This window comes from Artemia sp. Qi Xiang Cuo, chromosome 12 (genome assembly GCF_049724085.1).
Source record: "Artemia sp. Qi Xiang Cuo chromosome 12, ASM4972408v1, whole genome shotgun sequence".
NCBI classification, from domain to species: Eukaryota; Metazoa; Arthropoda; class Branchiopoda; order Anostraca; family Artemiidae; genus Artemia; species Artemia sp. Qi Xiang Cuo.
Window position 1 is genome coordinate 47,987,570 of NC_142805.1, and position 19,409 is coordinate 48,006,978.

General features: G+C 35.4%; 1 protein-coding gene across 2 annotated transcripts in view; it reads right to left on the reverse strand.

Annotated features, from left to right (window-relative positions):
• Nucleotides 1-19,409, reverse strand: part of LOC148946207 (meiosis regulator and mRNA stability factor 1-like) — a 344,665-nt gene that overhangs the window by 227,991 nt on the left and 97,265 nt on the right. For both annotated transcript variants that reach the window (XM_089098280.1, XM_089098279.1), the window contains exons 10-12: nucleotides 13,212-13,349; nucleotides 10,394-10,569; nucleotides 3,797-4,019 (exon numbers count right to left, since the gene is read on the reverse strand). In XM_089098280.1, the coding sequence (XP_088954406.1) occupies nucleotides 3,797-4,019; nucleotides 10,394-10,569; nucleotides 13,212-13,349 (537 nt within the window). The remainder of the gene's footprint in view (nucleotides 1-3,796; nucleotides 4,020-10,393; nucleotides 10,570-13,211; nucleotides 13,350-19,409) is intronic.

Genomic DNA, 19,409 nt, shown 5'->3' on the forward strand with positions numbered 1-19,409 from the left:
CAAAAGTAATTGGAGGGTAACCAGCCCCCGTTCTTAAAAAAATTCGCATGCTGACCAATGTATGAGTTGCACAGGTACCAATCTCCTGATTCGATGTCTTCGGCCGGGAGTACAATGCGAGATTGGGGGTAAATAGTCCGTCGCTTCCTGTGTTCCCCCCCCCCCAGATTTATTCAGGCACCCCTTTAGAGCTGGGTCGCTTCTGGCTGAGCTTAGAAGGTCATACCATTGAGCCCCGTTCCAAACCAAATAATCAGTGACACCAGGACTTGAATCCTGATTTCAGGATTTCAAGTCTAGAGCGCTAAACACTCCTAACCTCTTCCACACCCATTAATTCCTCAAAGACATCAACTCAAAATTTTAAAATAGGCGTTTTGTCCAGCATAGTTGAAAGGTCCAGACACTGTGTCTCTGTGGATGTCAACCCCCCGCCCTACCCTCAGGGCACGGACTTTAAGTTATGTAATTACCCAACTGTAAGTTATGCAATTTCTCCCCTATTTACATATCGTATTTTTGGAGGAGAGGGCATGTTTGACCTTTAGTGCTCAAAAAGACTAAGTGCATTCAGGTGAAGCTTACAGATAATGTTGATGGAAGTGTTAAACAAAATTAAAACACATTTTGTGCATACAGGTTGTCAAAGAGCGTAACTCAGAAAGGACTCAGGGTATTAAGTTCTAATTTTCGGGGAATGATGAGAGGGATGATCAATTGACCAAAACAAAAAATATATGCACGCTACTACTACTAATCCTACTGGTACTATTACTGTTCCTACTCCGACTACTATGACTATCACTAGTACTACTGCAACTATAATTACTGCTTCTGTAAAAAACTTTTACTAAGGCTGAGGATATGGAGGTGATAATTTAAGGAAGTTGGGGGGAAAGTTGAACTAAATCAAAATATAACACGTGCATCCCTCTAGTATTTCTCCTGAGAGAGGAATGTTTGAGTAGAAACTTTCTGTTTGAAGTCGGACAACATATGTTGAACAAAATCCAAATATGGTCACAATGACATAAACTGCAATTAGCTCCCGAGTCTCGATAGACTGAGGCGGTAGTTTTCACAGACAATAGCAAATTGCAAGCCCTTTTGGTTCTAGAAATCTATGACCATAAGATCTCCCTGATAAGACAGGTGAAATAACTTGAAGTCACCTTTGACCATCAGCAGAGCTAGAAAGGTCACTGCATAAAGAGAGCACAGAAAGCTACAGCTTTTCTTATCCAGTGTCAACGACTGGTGGGGACGAACTGAGGCTTAGTTCCTAGTAAGACAGTGTACCTATATAAAACTGTAATAAGACCGACTTTGTCATATGGAGCAGTGGCATGGGTCAATTCACCACAGCCTCTTTAAAAGGGTGCACAGGCCACAATGCCTAATGATAACGTAAGTATACCATGGAACAGCACGGCATCCATGAAGCTAATTCTAGAACTTCAACCTATAGACGTTTTTCTATAGGATGAACCAGTAAAAAGTGCTGTCAGACTGCAGACTAGTGGTCAATGGAAGAAAAACAGTAGACACAAAATGGTAAAATTAAAAGTCATATTGACGTCTATAACTTAAAGATGCTTGAGTGCAAAGAGCTGCGGATGCCTAGGGATAACATCCTTCCAGACGAAGACCGGATCTCAGACCAAGAAGAAGAAATTATGGATACGGCTACGGTGATCCCGACAGGCGACGCGAACCCTGTATTGACACGTGTATCGGGAAGCAAGCAAGCCGTTCATGCCACAGCGTTCTCTGAAGACGGCGTGACTTCCAATATGGCGATGAAGTTGAAAAATCAACAGCCCATATTTTTAGGACAACCAAAAACAGTCATAAAGCAACCAAAATCAAGACTAACTATTGGTTGTTGGAACAACAGATCAGTCGAACAAGAAACTACGCAAGCTTTCCTTGTCCATGAGATGGGGAAATACATCGTTGATATATTATGCGTTTCCAAGACCAGAATCTTTTGTTCTGGCTCAATAGTAATTACAGCACCCAAAACACTAAAACAGTTCCACTTTTTATGTTCTGGAGTAGACGATAACTCGCGTAACCATAGTGTCGACTTCATTATGAACCGAAAAACCATAAACACACTTCTTGAGTGGAAAGCTGTTTCTCCCAGACTGCCCGAGATTAATTTTAAAGGAAAGCTGTTTCTCCAAAACTGGCCTGGATTAGTCTTAAAGGAAGCCCGGCGAGTGTGTCCATTCTCTCCGCCTACGCCCCAACTCGCGAGAACCAAAAACGATGCCGGTAAGGATGAATTCTGTGCAGATTTGAAACACGTGTTCTTTGCAGTTGCTGCACAAGACTATCTGATTACTGCATGAGACTTCAACTCGTGAGTTGGTCCTTCTGACCAGACCACCACCAAATTCATTGGAAAGTTCGAAAAGGGACATAGTTACAAAAATAAGCAAAGAATGGTAAACTACACTTTGATGAATCGTCTCGTTGTCACCAACACCATCTTTCAGTAAGTATTCATGACCATAAATACTAGATTATAATGAAGAGGCAGCCCTTAATAAGACAAAATAGCAATAAGAAGTTACGGAGTCCCGCTACTTCCCCTCCCAGAGAAAAAAAACTCAGAAAAACCTATAAAACCATTAACTTAAAGTACCCATAGCTTAGAATCGAGAAAAATGCTTTGCAGTTAACTAGGTTATAGCTTTTCTAGGGGCATATTCCTAAAGGCCACCCTGGAGGTCATTTACAGTCACAGTTCTGGTTGAAGGGATTAGTGAAAGATAAAACAATCTGGTTGAAAGGACTAGTGGAAGATAAAACTCGTGCCTCCCTTCTATTGGTAAGTCCAACCCCATGCTCTATCAAATTGCTCTCACTTTGCCCGATCCACCAAAACAGACCCCCGCTTTCCTGGGGCATTAAACCCCCCTCAACCTCTAAAAAAATGGACCCTTGCTTGGCTGGTAACATTATTATTGTTCCATTACTGGACACGCAGCCATGAAAATCGAGCCCAGTCGATAAACAAAAACAGGTAGAGAATCAGTAAAAATCATGACTCCTCAATGAGATTTCTCAAATCTTCGATACATCAGAAACTTGCTAATTTGAATTGAAAGTTGGTATTTTGTTAGTCCTCTTTCTTATGTTTCTCTATTTGTATTACTTGTACTTATGTATTTCTTTGTCCCCTTCTTCGGCATTAGGGTTACGTATTGTCGTGTGTTTGCACAAATTTAGAAAAAAAGATTATTTAAATATAAAAAAGAAAAAATTATATCTCCTTCCTGATAGTTTCAAAATTATTTTTTAAAAATTCAAAAGTTAACTGAAATAAAAGAAATAGACTAACACTTTAACTGATACTAGCTAAAAGGCCAGCTTCATCACCGCCTCTTTGCCATCTAAAAGTCACCTTTGGGGGGTTGTCAAGGAAATTTTCGATCACAGAATAGTTTGAACACGTAACAAAGGTACTACCTAAACATTATCCAGGTGCACCAGGTCCTATTCTAATGTATCGTAACTGTTTCGCCTAAAAGTCGTATCTGACATTTTCAGACGTCCCTGGTAATTACCCAAAACAATTTACTAAGCTGTTCTCAAAAGGAGAATCATCAGGGTAGTATATATTTGATAAATCGTCAACCCTTCTGAACTACATTATCCAGCTGATTCTCACTTTGGGAATAGCTTAGCAAACAGTTTTTGGCAATTACCTCAGATATGTGAAAATGTCAAATACGACCTTTCAGCGTAGCAGCCACGGCAAGGCAAAGAAAAATTATATTTTTACCTCAGAAACACCAGCGCAATCATCAGTTAAAACTCTTGAATCTCTCGCCAAAGAGATCATCCGACCGTTTCCATTTTCGTCAGTTATAGTAACAATGTCCTTCATTCTGTATAGATCTGACACACTAATGGATGCATTGAATCGCCTTTCAAAAACTTCTCGGAATCGGAACAAAGGGAGTGTGTTATTCGGAACTTCAGCCAAAAGACTTTTAACCTCTGACCTGTTAAAAAACGTAAGAGTTGTAAGCAAATATAATAGAAACAATAAGAGAAAAAAGTTGAACAAAAGTTTCTATTGTTACAACTGTCAAAAAGTTTTACTACACTCATGATATTTCGGAAACGAGTTTCATAATAATAATCATTTATTTTTGCACTCTTTTGAAACATTACAAAAATGCACTAGAGGAGTACATACAAGGAAAAAGAAAAAAAAGCACAAATAATTAACGATTTTGCAGTAAAGCGATCAACATGTCTAACGAAGAAAGGCAAACAAGTAAAATCAATACTAAGACACAGGACTTATCAATCTACCCTACCGTATATAATAGATGGTTAAGTGGAAAGCCGGATATTTTCTTACACCGGCCTTCAAAATGAATCGATAATTCATCCATCTAAACACATATATAGAAAATACTTGAAAATACTATGAAGCAATACTGGTTTAAATAGCTTAGGCATGTCTTCATGGGAGAGAAAGACTATATCTCGAGAATGATTCTACTAAATAATCCCCCAAGAGATTAAAGAACGGCTGCACACCACGGATCAGGTCGGAACAAGATTTAATTGATTTTAAAACTTAGCTTAAAATTGGACGGTTAATGAGCTGCGTTTGGCAGTGTGTCAGCATCAGACGGCTTAAGCCTAGGAAAATTATGTAGTTGTATTAGACATTACATTGGTATATTGGAATAAAAGAAATCGAAGAATATTTGTCTTCCTCTTGCTCCATAAAAACAAAAGACCAAACCTTAATGACACGGATGATTTCCCTTGGTTTTTATAATAAGGTCATCATAATTCTTTCTATTGTACCCTTTGGTCTAGCGTATGACTTTTTTTTAAACTTACACATTTAATGCAGAAGGCATCATCTTAATAATGCGGAGAACTTTCCTTCATTGCTATAATAGGGGCATTATAATTCTTTCGAATGTGTCCTTTGGTTTTGTCCTTGGTTTATTGTTTCCTTTCCTTGATTTCTTTTCCTTATTCGTTAAAAACAGACGGCCTGCCCTTAACAATACTGAGATTTTTCTTGGTTGTTACCACAGTTTATATAATTAGCAGTATGATCTTTCCCTATCTCACATATTATAAAAACCCGGACCGAGGTGCGAGTGCTCCAGAGAACGTATAAACATAAGCGACATTAGATCTTTTCACGGGTAGACAAAGAATAATCACCTACTGAACAAGTACTGACAAAACCACTTGGCCGGCTCACCAATAAGTGGACAATAAGTGCAGGAATAAGTGAGAGGAGCTTTCTGTTCGCACCGAGAATGAAGAGCCAGAAATCATCTGCGGTAAACTTACTGGATAATTATATAAACTGTGGTTGTTACATTAGGGTTTTCACAATGCTTTTAAATGCATCCTTTGGTTTTATAAATGGCACTTTATATTCTCCCATTTAACATCAACAAAAGGTCATCAACAGATTACATCAACGGAAGATCTAGCCTTAGCGATGCTAAAGATTCTTTGTTGTTATTATAAAGTGATCATTTTTTTAGGTCCCGCTTTTGTTGTGTGCATGACCTTTTCAACCGTTCGTTCGAAACATCACCTTAACAACATTGTATATTTTCTTTGGCTGTTCTAATAAAGCTATAATATTTCTTTCGGATCCATCATTTACTTTATGCACGACACTATTTCCTCCTTCTTCCTTTCTCCAATCCGTTAAAAACAGAATGCATAACCTTAACAATGGTGTACATTTTCTTCGTTGCTACAAAAGGGTTGTCGAAATTTTTTCGGGAGGGCCATTCAATTTTATGCAAGAATTTTTTCCTTTTTTTCTTTCCCTTATCGATAATAGAATGTGTAACCTTAACAAGACTGAGGGTTTTACTTGGCTATTATAACAAGGGTATCATAATTCTTTCATATTCAACCTTTTGTTTTATTTACAATCTTTTCATTTTTTCCTAGAGCTTTTTTTTATTTCCCTCATTCATTAACAACAAAATGTCTCGCCTAAACAACGCTGAGGGCTTTCCTTGATAATAACGTTATCGTAATTGGGTCAAATATACCCATTGGTTGCATGAAAGTTGTCCTCTTTCTTTATTATCCCTTATTCGTTAAGAACAGAAAGCCTAACCTTAACAGTGCTGAGAGCTTTCCTTGATAATAAGGTTATCGTAATTGGGTCGAAAGTACCCACTGTTTTGGATAAAAATTGTCTTCTTTCTTTATTATCCCTTATCATAGGCAGCGCGCCTAAGTAAAGAACGACGTGGGCACAATGTGTTGTTTTTTTGTTTTTTTTTTCTCCATACCTCCATACCACTTCGTATCGAAGGTGTTGTCGTAGAAAGTTCGAAAAGGGCTCATTCGATTGGAAATTGGAGTGGCTAGTTCCCTTTCTAATAGTCGAAAGTGATTGGAGGGCAACTAGCCCCCCCCCCCGCCCCAAATTCCCCCAAAACCATCCAATAAAAATTTTGAGATAGCCATTTTGTTCAGCGTAGTTGATTTTCAGATAGAAAACATCTTTTTGAGGAGGACACTCCCCCACAACCCACGGGGCAAGGGTTTTAAGTTATGCCGTGAGGGCATATAAGGTTTTTACAGAAGGCGTTGTCGTAGAAACTTCAAAAAAGGTTCACTCGATTGGAAATTCAAAGGGCTAGAGCATTTTTTAATAGTCGAAAGTGATTGGAGGGCAACTACCCCCCCCCCCCCCCGCCCATCACTCCCCAGAACACATCCAATCAAAATTTTGACATAGCCATTTTGTTCAACGTAGTTGATTTCCAGATAGAAAATATCTTTTTGAGGAGTACACTCCTCCACAACCCTCGGGGCAAGGGTTTTAAGTTATGCCCTGGGGCCATATAAGGTTTTTATAGAAGGCGTTGTCGTAGAAACTTCAAAAAAGGCTCATTCTATTGGAAATTCAAAGGGCTAGTGCCCGTTTTAATAGTCGAAAGCGATTGGTGGGCCACTCGCCCCCCCCCCCGCCCATCATTCCCCCAAACACATCCAATCAAAACTGAGATAGCCATTTTGTCCAACGGAGTTGATTTCCAGATAGAAAATATGTTTTTGAGGAAGACACTTCCCTACAACCCCCGGGGCAAGGGTTTTAAGTTATGCCCTGGGGGTCTATAAAGTTTTTATAGAAGGCGTTGTCGTAGAAACTTCAAGAAAGGTTCATTCGATTTGAAATTCAAAGGGCTAGTACCCTTTTCTAATAGTCGAAAGTGATTGGAGGGCAACTAGCCCCCCCCCCACGCCATCCGTCCCCCAAACACATCCAATCAAAATTTTGAGATAGCCATTTTGTTCAGCGTACTTGATTTCCAGATAGAAAATATGTTTTCGAGGAGGACACTCCCCACAACCCTCAGGGCAAGGGTTTTAACTTATACCCTGGGGGAATATAAGGTTTTTATAGAAGGCGTTGTCGTAGAAACTTCAAAACAGGCTCATTCGATTGGAAATTAAAAGGACTAGTGCCCTTTTTAATAGTCAAAAGTGATTGGAGGGCAAATAGTCCCCCCCACGCCAATTATTCCCTCAAACACATCCAATCCAAATTTTTAGATAGCCATTTCGTTCGGCGTAGTTGATTTCCAGATAGAAAATATGTTTTTGAGGAAGACACTCCCCCACAACCCTCATGGCAAGGGTTTTGTGTTATGCCCTGGGGGCATATGAGGTTATTATAGAGGGCGTTATTGTAAAAGCTTCAAAACAGGCTTATACGATTGGAAATTCAAAGGAATAGTACCCTTTTTAATAGTCGAAAGTGATTGGAGGGCAACTAGCCCCCACCCCCTCGCTCCTCATTCCTCCAAACACATCCAATCAAAAATTTGAGATCGCCATTTTGTTAAGAGTAGTTGATTTCCAGATAGAAAATTTGTTTTTGAGGAGGAAACTCCCCCACAACCCTCAGGGCAAGCGTCTTAAGTTATGCCCTGGGGTCATATAAGGTTTTTATAGAAGGTTTTGTCGTAGAAACTTCAAAACAGGCTCATTCGATTAGAAATTCAAAGGGCTAGTACCCCTTTTAAGAGTCGAAAGTGATATGAGTGCAACTAGCCCCCCCCTCCCGCCCTTCATTCCCCCAAACACATCCAATCAAAATTTTGAGATAGCCATTTTGTTCAGCATAGTTGATTTACGGATAGAAAATATGTTTTTGAGGAGGATACTCCCCCATATCCCTTAGGGCAAGGGTTGTAAATTATGCCCTGGGGGGATATAAGCTTTTTAAAGAAGGCGTTGTCGTAGAAACTTCAATAAAAGCTCATTCGACTGGAAATTCAAAGGGCTAGTGCCCTTTTTAATAGTCGAAAGTGATTGGAGGGCACCTAGCCCCCCCCCCCCCATCACACCCATCATTCCCCCAAACACATCCAATTAAAATTTTGAGATAGCCATTTTGTTCAGACTAATTGATTTCCAGATAGAAAACATTTTTTTAAGGAGGACACTCACCCACAACCCTCAGGGCAAGGATTATAAATTATGCCCTGGGGGCATATAAGGTTTTTATTGAAATCTTTGTCGTAGAAACTTGAAAATGGGCTCATTCGATTTGAAATTCAAAAGACTAGTACCCTTTTTAATAGTCAAAAGTGATTTGAGGGTAACTAACCACCCCCTCTCGCCCACCATTTCCCAACGAACGTCCACTCAAAATTATTAAATAACGTTTTTATTCAACAATATCTCAAGTTTCGAGAATTATGTCTTTAAGCATTATAACCCCTCCCCCCAAATTCCTCAAGATCGGGGTAATAAGTTATGCCCTGGGGGTATATAAAGTTTTTATTGAAAGCGTTGTCGTAGAAACTTCAAATGCGCTAATTCAATTGGAAATTGAAAGGGCTAGTGCCTTTTTTTATATTTGAAAGTGATTGGATAGCGACTAACACCCCTCTCACGCCCACCGTTTCCCCAAACACATCCAATCAAAATTTGTAGATACCCTTTTTGTTCAACGTAGTTGAAAGCTCTTGAAATTGGGTCTTTTTGGATGATACTCAGAGCCCTCAGTGCAAGTGTTGTAAGTTATGCCCAGGGGGCATATAAGGTTTTTATAGAAAGTTGCTGTATACGATTTATACAATAGATTTTAGTCTTCCTCAAATCCAATTTTTATATGTTTAAAAACTAAATGTTGACTTAAGATTAAATTAAAATGCACTGTGATAATGCTAATTCCCAATAAGGCATCTCAGCAGTATCCCAAGAATGACTGAGGGTAGTATGTTCAAATGTTCGGGGCTACTTCTGCTCTTAAAATTTAACCAAATCCAAATAGACTAAGTGTATCCAAGCTATCAAAGGAATTAAACAGATTTTTTTGCGAATGGTATCAAGTCTTTCATTACAGGTCAACTAGAGAAGTTATGAAACTAAATTAAACACTACTATTTGCGTCCAGATTTTTAAAAGGGTGTATGCTGAGAAAAATTGCTGAAAATTTTTCTCAAGCATACAAGCCAAACTATAAAGTTTTAAAAAACTAAAAGATTTAAAGTATTATATTCTTTTTCCCTAAAAAAAGACTATGTCAATATAAAACGAACAGAAATTAATTAAAAAAACTTTTTCCACTAAACAAGTTTTTCAAAGAAAAGTAAAGAACTCTATTAAACATAAAATGAGCAAAACTAAAATCAAATAATCTACCAAGCGTGAAAATACCATAAATCAGCATTGATAAATAAATGAAACCCAAAACGAACAGAAATTACAATAATTACCCGAGTCAGACTCAAAACGACCAGAAATTAACATAAGTTGGGTGCAAAACCCCTATGCCTTCCCAAGGCCGGAACAAAATTTGCACCTTACTGAAAAAATACAAATGATAGTGCATTGTCAGTTTAATATATATATACTGATATTTAGGAATCAAATTGTTAATACTATGTGATTTATTAAAGCTATAAAAATAAAAACATTTGTATTTTTTTCTGTAAAGTGCAAATTATGTTCTGGCCTCTGGAAGGCATAGGAGTTTTGCGCCCAACTTATGTTAATTTCTGGTCGTTTTGAGTTTGACTCGGGTAATTATTGTAATTTCTGTTCGGTTTGGGTTTCATTTATTTATCAATGCTGATTTGTGATAGTTTCACGCTTGGTAGATTATTTGATTTTATTTTTGCTCATTTTTTGTTTAATGGAGTTCTTTACTTTTCTTTGAAAAACTTATTTTGTGGAAAAAGTTTTTTTTAATTATTTCGTTAAGAACAAAAAGCCTAAACTTAACAGTGCTGAGGGCTTTCCTTGATAATAAGGTTATTGTAATTGGGTCGAATGTACCCATCGGCTTTGCATGAAAATTGTCCTCTTTCTTTATTATCCCTTATTCTTTAAGAACAGAAAGCCTAACCTTAACAGTGCGGAGGGCTTTCCTTGGTTGTTATAGTAGGATATCATAATTCTTTTCTTTCCAATTCTGGCTCTGTGGAAATTCGAGATGGCTATTTGACCAGCTTCCTGATTTCTAACACGAACGCATGCTGTATACACTCCATCCGCTAAATAGTGAATGAACACTTGAAGTACCTAAACAAAGATTTCAAATTCATTAATTTTTAAAATAAAATGTACAATTGTAATAGTTTAAATAACAAAAATCATCATATTGCGTAGAGAAATTCTTAGTAAAGGCTAGGTTTTCAACGAAAAACCTGTCAGAAATTTCTCGGAGACCCATACAAAAAGCAATTTTTTTACTGTTTTCAAGAACGACAAACACCATAAATGGTGTTTGTCGTTCTAAGCTTCTAAGATGATGCTGGCTCGATATGATAACATTGAAAAAATGTCTATTCATTAGAATAAAGGATACAAAGAAACTTGCACGCAACAAGTCCTCTTTACAATCTTTGTAAGTGCGTAAGTTATAGAAGCCAAAGTGTATTACTCAGGTCTAGTGATAATTCTGGAAGCTTTTTTTTAAGCTAAAGCAGATCTGTTCAACATGTAAATAAAGTTGCAAGTTAATACGGCAATTATTTTCAAACAGCCAATTCTTGTTTTTATTTTTACTCAATAGTATAGTGAGATCTTTTCAAAAAAAAGTTGAAAATTTTATATAAAAGGCTCGACACTTTTCTTTCTGGAAAAACCTGCACATAACATTTCAAAACTAGAATGAATTCAAATGAATTTATCTTAGTTTAGAATTTCTCTATTTCTCTAGTTAGTTTATTTTTTTTAGTTTAGAATTCTTGTCTTGAATTTCTCCAGCAATATTGATTATGGTGGTTCAATTAGTTTTGGATGCTTTATTAGAACCATAATATTCCAATATACTCTAATTTCATTGGTTTAATCCATTAAATCAAAACTGAGTTAGTGCATTCCTCCTAACTTTTTTCTAAAATATAATGGAAATTTTCAAAAAAAAGCACGAATAAACATTTTACTTAAAATAATATAGCCTCCGTTTTACTTTTGAAACATAGTTTTAATTAGATATATTAACTTTTTTTTCATAAATGATATTTCAACAAAACTTTAATTAGACCACACTACCTTTACATTTACAATTTAAAGAACTGAAAACATAATAAGGGGCGAAACTTGTAAATAAGACAGTGAAAAATTCAAAGTTGAAAAATACAAAATTCGGAAATTTTTTTTTGTTGATAATGGCTTCCGAGCGTAAAGTCAACATTTTCGAATCTTTATATTTTTTTTCAAAATTCAGTATCTTAAATCAAAATCTTATCCGTTCCTACATTTTTATTTCAACATATTTCAACATGTGAGCAATAAAACATAAAAAAAATCGATCGATTTTTCGTTAATATATTTGATCAGTAGGTTACTCAAGCTTCCTTTAAAAAAGGGATTGGATAAATTGAAATTAATTTAGAAACCATTCGAATACTGACAAGTATTAAATATATATTAAAACAATATGTTAAAACAATATATATTAAAACAATATATATATTGTTTTATATATTATTATTTATTAAATAATATATATTAAAACAATTTAATAATATATATTAATAATTTAATAATATATATTAATTTAATAATATATATTTTATAATTTAATTTAATAATATTATATTATAATTATATTTTATATTATAATTTAATAATATATATTAAAACAATCGCAAATGGGCGTCAATTGTCTGAAATAATTCAAGATGAATTTTTTCGATATATTCAAAAATAATTATTCAAAGTAAACACGAAAAGGATCAGATTTAGCAACTTTAAAAACATAAGCACACTCATAGGACTAATTTTCAATTATAGACAAATTTTCAAACCGCAACCTCCTTTATTAGCTTAGTTTGTAAAATAATTTAAATTAGTCGACGACTAAAATTATACTTTACCCCGTGGTAGCTAGAATTAAATTACGATACATTTCTTCTGTGGATTAACAGCGTTTATTGACTACAGAGATCTTTGCGTTGGTCGCGTGGTAGATGGAATCGGTCCAATAGAAACTGCCTGTTGGCTTGAATATCGCACATTTAAAACGAATAGAGCTGTTTTTGATAAAACTGAAGAGGTAAGTGATATATCGGGTAGAAAGATTCGACACGTCAAGGTCACTTGACAATATATATTTGTTGTCCTATACAATTTTTGAAGGGAAATCAGGAAGATAGAACCTGTTGATTGATATCTTAACACTGACTGTTCGGTCTGTTTCTCGATTGACATCCCATGTGGCCGGGGCGTGGAAACCTGTACCAGAGGACTTGAAACCTAAGTTAACAGTTTTGATTCAACACAAATCGTAAAAAAATACTTTTTAAGGAGATTTAAGATTAATTCTATCATCAATAGACATTTATTTATTCGTCTTTAGTGAATATAATAGATCCTGATTCCGTCTCTCGCTGCATAGAAAAAGTTTTGTTATAGAAATTTATTTCAGTAGCTGTGTTCAATGGAGTCAATTGAGCCCTGTGAGCTGGAAAGAGAAACTTTTCCAGATTCTGTGTTTACTCAACAAGGCTATTCCGAGATGCAAAACATTTATCGTTAGTTGGAGTTTTTTGGTTTTGTTTGATAGTTTGGCTATAAGATACGCATGCATTGATTTGATTTTACAATAAACCAAACCCAACTGAAGTAGCACCACAAATCCTGCCATCATAAAATAAGAATACAAAAGAAAAGAATAGATAAGAGACAAGGTTGAAAAGATCAAATCCATTTTTTACCTCAACATGTTGGCTAAATGTCTGTCCTAAAATCCGTTTCATCTCTCGCGCTTGTATGGTCTGATCCAAGTTTGTTATGTGGAGATCGACGTACCCATCAATAGAGCGGTTGCGGGACTCAATATCACTTACACTTGTCTTAAACGAAAATATTATATTAAGAAATAAATCAGAAATCATTGCAAAGATGCTGGAAAAATATTTCCTAATCACGAAATTAATTGGATCCAAATAATTACCCCTGCAAGATTTGGGATTTGGATTCCCAAAATCAAAGCACGTATTCTCTAATATGAACGTATTTTGAGCAATTGCGAATTGAAGCTCCAACATTACATAGATAATGACAGTACCAAGGGGTTAGTACAGAAATAGGATCGATGCTCGTTTTTGTCTCATTAGTGTGCTTTAGAACTCGGTTTCATTTTTTCTGACACAGACAGGTTTCGGCAATCGATAAAACTAATATGCACAAAAACAGACTAGTTCTGCTCACTATAATCTGTCAGAATAAAAGAAACAGAAATAAATTAGAAAAGAAGAAGAAGAAGAAAATAAAAACAAAAGAAGAAGAAAAGAATTAAGAATAAAAGAAGATGAATATACAGAAAAAGAAAGTCACACAAGATCTTATTTCTTAACTCTATGGATTGTATACATTCGGCTCACAAACAAGTAAAAAAAAAACGTTTAGGCACTCAAGACTATGACAATCGAAACAACAAGACCATCAGGAACTACCAAAAATTTATAGAACATAGTTCCAAAATGCCGAAAATTTAGATTCACAATACATGGCCACCAAAAGTGTGAATGCACAAAAATTTTTAGTGTTTGGTAGCCTTTATAGTCGCTACTTTGTGGGTGAAAAATTCCTATATTAGCAACTATTTTAGTCTAAGCCATAATCCTAAATACAATCTAAAAAAAAATAATTACTTAATGTTTAACAAACCAATAACTTAATGTTTAAAAAACCAATAAAATTAAGTAATAATCTATACTTCAGGGTGGGCCCGAGTAAAGTATGGTGTTAGACAGGGTCACATCCTGTCACCTTTGATCCAAATTATTCTAAAGCGGTTTTTTTTCCTAAAATCCAAGAAGATTGAGGTAAAAAGTTAATTGACATTCAAATTATTCTCCATTACAGCTTATTCTAGTCGTAATATCAGGCGATAACTTTTGGATTTTGCTCACTTATTGCCATTTGTGGGAGAGCAAATAAAAGTTTTTTTTCTTTAAGGAATATTAGGAACCTGGACGAAAAAAAACACTATATTGTAAATTCGAAGTACATATGAAATGAAAAAAAAAACGAAATGTTTCGCTCATTCCAATAAAAAACAGTGTACATTAGGGTAGAGCTTGGAATGGGGTTGTTAAAGCAAGCAAAAATTTTATTGTGAATAAATCGACTGAAGCGAAGGCCGTAAAAGCAAAAATGGAGAAAACGTTTGTAAATGCAAAAGTTCGTTGTTCTATTTCCATCTGATCTAAGCTAAGCAACTGAGTGATGGTCCAACAAATACAAAGAATTATCAAATTAAAATAAATTTGTATATGGTTTCTGAATATCTATTTAGTGTGTTGTGTATAAGTAAATCTACTAACAGACATCAAAGAGGCCCTATTCAGAAGCCAAATTTATTATCTGTACATAACAAATCATATATAGGTGTTACGGTGAAAGACCAAAATCTGGTAAATGTCGACATTCACCGGTGAATGTCAACAACCACATAGTCGCTTGGTGTATGCCCGAAATATTTGTTAAATATCCTTATTTCTGACTTTCACCAGAGAATGTCGACATTCACCATGCACTAATGGCGGACGTTGAATACTTCTAACCTAATTTCTAACCCATTTCTGAGATTCATAACCAATTATAACCTAATCTGTCACCATCAAAACTTGCATAAGACTGTCAGAGCTGACTGAATCCAAGTAGAGAAAACGACTTGAGGGCAAACAGCCTTTTGTCTCCTAATCGATCTATTTCCCTCTTTTGGACATTCACCAGAGCATATCTGTGATTGTTGACATACACCGGTGAGGGTCCGAATGTAATGAAATATTCGCACTTTCAACGACGTATTTGGTGTTTGCTGACATTTAACGGTTAAAGTCGACATTTTCCAATTTCGGTCTTTCACAGAAACATAGGCATTAACACGCTTGATTAACTTTTATATCTGTATACCTATGAGGTAACAGAATTTGCACCTATGAAAAATGTTTAGAGAATATTTTAACAAGAGGAACAAAGTAACTTCCATCTCAATCACGGCCAGCCTCACATACCTCTAATAGAGACAATGAAGCATTCATTAGAGAAACATCTTTCATTTGATATTTCAATACGGAATAACTACGAGATATGCCCTTTTTTGTGCATGCCTACATCAAACGCCATATAGCCCTAATGAGTCCAACTTCCTTTGTTGGTACCTAGTAGGCTATACGTTGGATGGTGCATCATATACTGTGCCAAAACCTGGCACCTGTTCAAATCCAATGTCCAGGTTGGGTAGTAAAGTTGAATAACAGCTAAGAAAATCGAGAAATGAGAAATTTCAATGGATTGCACCATTAATCGATGTTAAATAATCCTACGTTTGAGCACTTCAAAGCCAATTACTAATATGTTACGTACCGGTTAAGGGATATTCGTTTCAACACACATTTGACTATAGCAAGGAAAACCATACTAATTTGGTTGAGATTATGGATTAAAAAGAAGATATCGTCCACGAATACAAAAGTTAATTATTATGCTTATGTAATTTACGTGAAAATGTTCTTTAGCAGTTAAATAGATGGCCCAAAACATTTCTAGCAAAATAACGGCACTGTGGTCAAAATGTTTTAGATTACATCATTTGTTTGAAGCATATATGCAGAACATTAGGCAGAAACAACTATCGACAGACTCGTTGAAGTTGCTTTGCTTTTCCCCTAGCGACGCTCTTCATTTACGCAACTATCAACAGACTCGTTGAAGTTGCTTTGCTTTTCCCCTAGCGACGCTCTTCATTTAATGTCCTAGTCATTTTTTTAAGATGATTTTTCCTTACCTGCCTGGACTTTTTTCAAAGTTTCAAGCCAAGAATTTTTTTTTAGGTTTGAAGTCAATACAAAAGAGGTTAAATTTGAAATGACAAGGAAAGAAGAATTTTCACGTCGTAAACCAGTTTTAAATGGATATCTTTTAAATGGATATTTAATGGATATCTTGTCGCAACTTAAACAGTTTAGTTTTGCAGTGCTTCCTTTTATAGTCTTAAGATTTATGGACGACCTGTCCTGTGACTTTTTTGGACCATTAAGAACGATGATCTCAAACAAATTACAGTCTATTCGACTGAAAATCCTTCAAATATTTAAGTCTCATTGTAGCCAGCGATTTTGAGAAGAGAACTATAGACGTAAAATCAAAAACTTAAGCAGAGCTTAACAAAAACTAATCGGACTATTTCTTTTCGAATAATCTACTTGTCAAATTGTCAAGCTCAGGCCTACGTGTCAAACTACTCAAAAAATAATTTCGAAGACCACATTGCCCTTCCATGACGATAAACAATATACTGGATATTTCTATCACATATACAGTAATTGTCATCCAGTATACTTTTTTTTCCAGTGTCTAATAAAAAGATTTATTTTTTATCGAACTGTTATATATACTCAAAAAATGCGCAAAACAAAAAATAAAACTACATTCAATAATTTCGCATACTTCTATATCTATTTGTCAAGATATTTATTTATAAACTGTCTGGTTTAATCAAAGAAGTTTATTTGTTTCCCTCTTAAAAGTTTTCAGCGTAAATTTTATCTCTATGTTTAATGTATTAAGCTAACACATCGACCTCTGCTCTCTGCTAGCTAAAGCCGAAATTTTGTTGTAACTATTGTATTAATAAAGATTAACCTTTAGTTTAGTCTCATTAAATTATTTCAAGCTAAAATTTGACAGTGATGTTTAAAGTTCACATTGAAAGTACTTCTATTGAGTAGTCTAGAGGCCTTTCACACATGCATCCTAGAGATTTGTGAAAAGTATCATCTTTGGCTAGTATCATCTTTGGCTAATGGCAAGCAAAAGTTTTAAATTTCTTTTTACCAAACTTTTAGTCAATATCAAAACCTCCTTTGGCCATTTATTATCAAAAGCAGAAAGTACTTCTATTGAGTAGTCTAGAGGCCTTTCACACATGCAGCAATTTATTTTAGCTTCGCACAGGACACAATTGCAAACTATCAGGGTCCATCTTAGAGATTTGTGAAAAGTATCATCTTTGGCTAATGGCCAAGAAAAGTTTTAAATTTCTTTTTTACCAAACTTTTAGTCAATATTAAAACCTCCTTTGTCCATTTATTATCAAAAGCAGAAAGTACTTCTATTGAGTAGTCTAGAGGCCTTTCACACATGCAGCAATTTATTTTAGGTTCGCACAGGACACAATTGCAAACTCTCAGGGTCCATCTTAGAGATTTGTGAAAAGTATCACCTTTGGCTAATGGACAGGAAAAGTTTTAAATTTCTTTTTTACCAAACTTTTAGTCAATATTAAAACCTCCGTTGGCCATTTATTATCAAAAGCAGAAAGTACTTCTATTGAGTAGTCTAGAGGCCTTTCACACATGCAGCAATTTATTTTAGCTTCGCAGAGGACACAATTGCAAACTATTAGGGTCCATCTTAGAGATTTGTGAAAAGTATCATCTTTGGCTAATTGCAAGGAAAAGTTTTAAATTTTTTTTTACCAAACTTTTAGTCAATATCAAAACCTCCTTTGGCCATTTATTATCAAAAGCAGAAAGTACTTCTATTGAGTAGTCTAGAGGCCTTTCACGCATGCAGCAATTTATTTTAGCTTCGTACAGGACACAAATGCAAACTCTCAGGGTCCATCTTAGAGATTTGTGAAAAGTATCATCTTTGGCTAATGGCAAGGATAAGTTTTAAATTTCTTTTTTACCAAACTTTTAGTCAATATTAAAACCTCCTTTGGCCATTTATTATCAAAAGCAGAAAGTACTTCTATTGAGTAGTCTAGAGGCCTTTCACGCATGCAGCAATTTATTTTAGCTTCGCACAGGACACAATTGCAAACTCTTAGGGTCCATCTTAGAGATTTGTGAAAAGTATCATCTTTGGCTAATTGCAAGGAAAAGTTTTAAATTTCTTTTTTACCAAACTTTTAGTCAATATCAAAACCTCCTTTGGCCATTTATTATCCAAAGCAGAAAGTACTTCTATTGAGTAGTCTAGAGGCCTTTGACGCATGCAGCAATTTATTTTAGCTTCGCACAGGACACAATTGCAAACTCTCAGGGTCCATTTTAGAGATTTGTGAAAAACATCATTTTTGGCTAATGGCAAGGAAAAGTTTTAAATTTCTTTTTTACCAAACTTTTAGTCAATATCAAAACCTCCTTTGGGCATTTATTATCAAAAGCAGAAAGTACTTCTATTGAGTAGTCTAGAGGCCTTTCACACATGCAGCAATTTATTTTAGCTTCGCACAGGACACAATTGCAAACTCTCAGGGTCCATTTTAGAGATTTGTGAAAAGCATAAAATTTGGCTAATGGCAAGGAAAAGTTTTAAATTTCTTTTTACCAAACTTTTAGTCAATATTAAAACCTCCTTTGGCCATTTATTATCAAAATCAGAAAGTACTTCGATTGAGTAGTCTAGAGGCCTTTCACACATGCAGCAATTTATTTTAGCTTAGAACAGGACACAATTGCAAACTCTCAGGGTCCATCTTAGAGATTTGTGAAAAGTATCATCTTTGGCTAATGGCAAGGAAAAGTTTTAAATTTCTTTTTTACCAAACTTTTGGTCAATATCAAACCTCCTTTGGCCATTTATTATCAAAAGCAGAAAGAACTTCTATTGAGTAGTCTAGAGGCCTTTCACACACGCAGCAATTTATTTTAGCTTCGCAGAGGACACAATTGCAAACTCTCAGGGTCCATCTTAGAGATTTGTGAAAAGTATCATCTTTGGCTAATAGCCAGGACAAGTTTTAAATTTCTTTTTTACCAAATTTTTAGTCAATATTAAAACCTCCTTTGGTCATTTATTATCAAAAGCAGAAAGTACATCTATTGAGTAGTCTAGAGGCCTTTAACGCATGCAGCAATTTATTTTAGCTTCGCACAGGACACAATTACAAACTC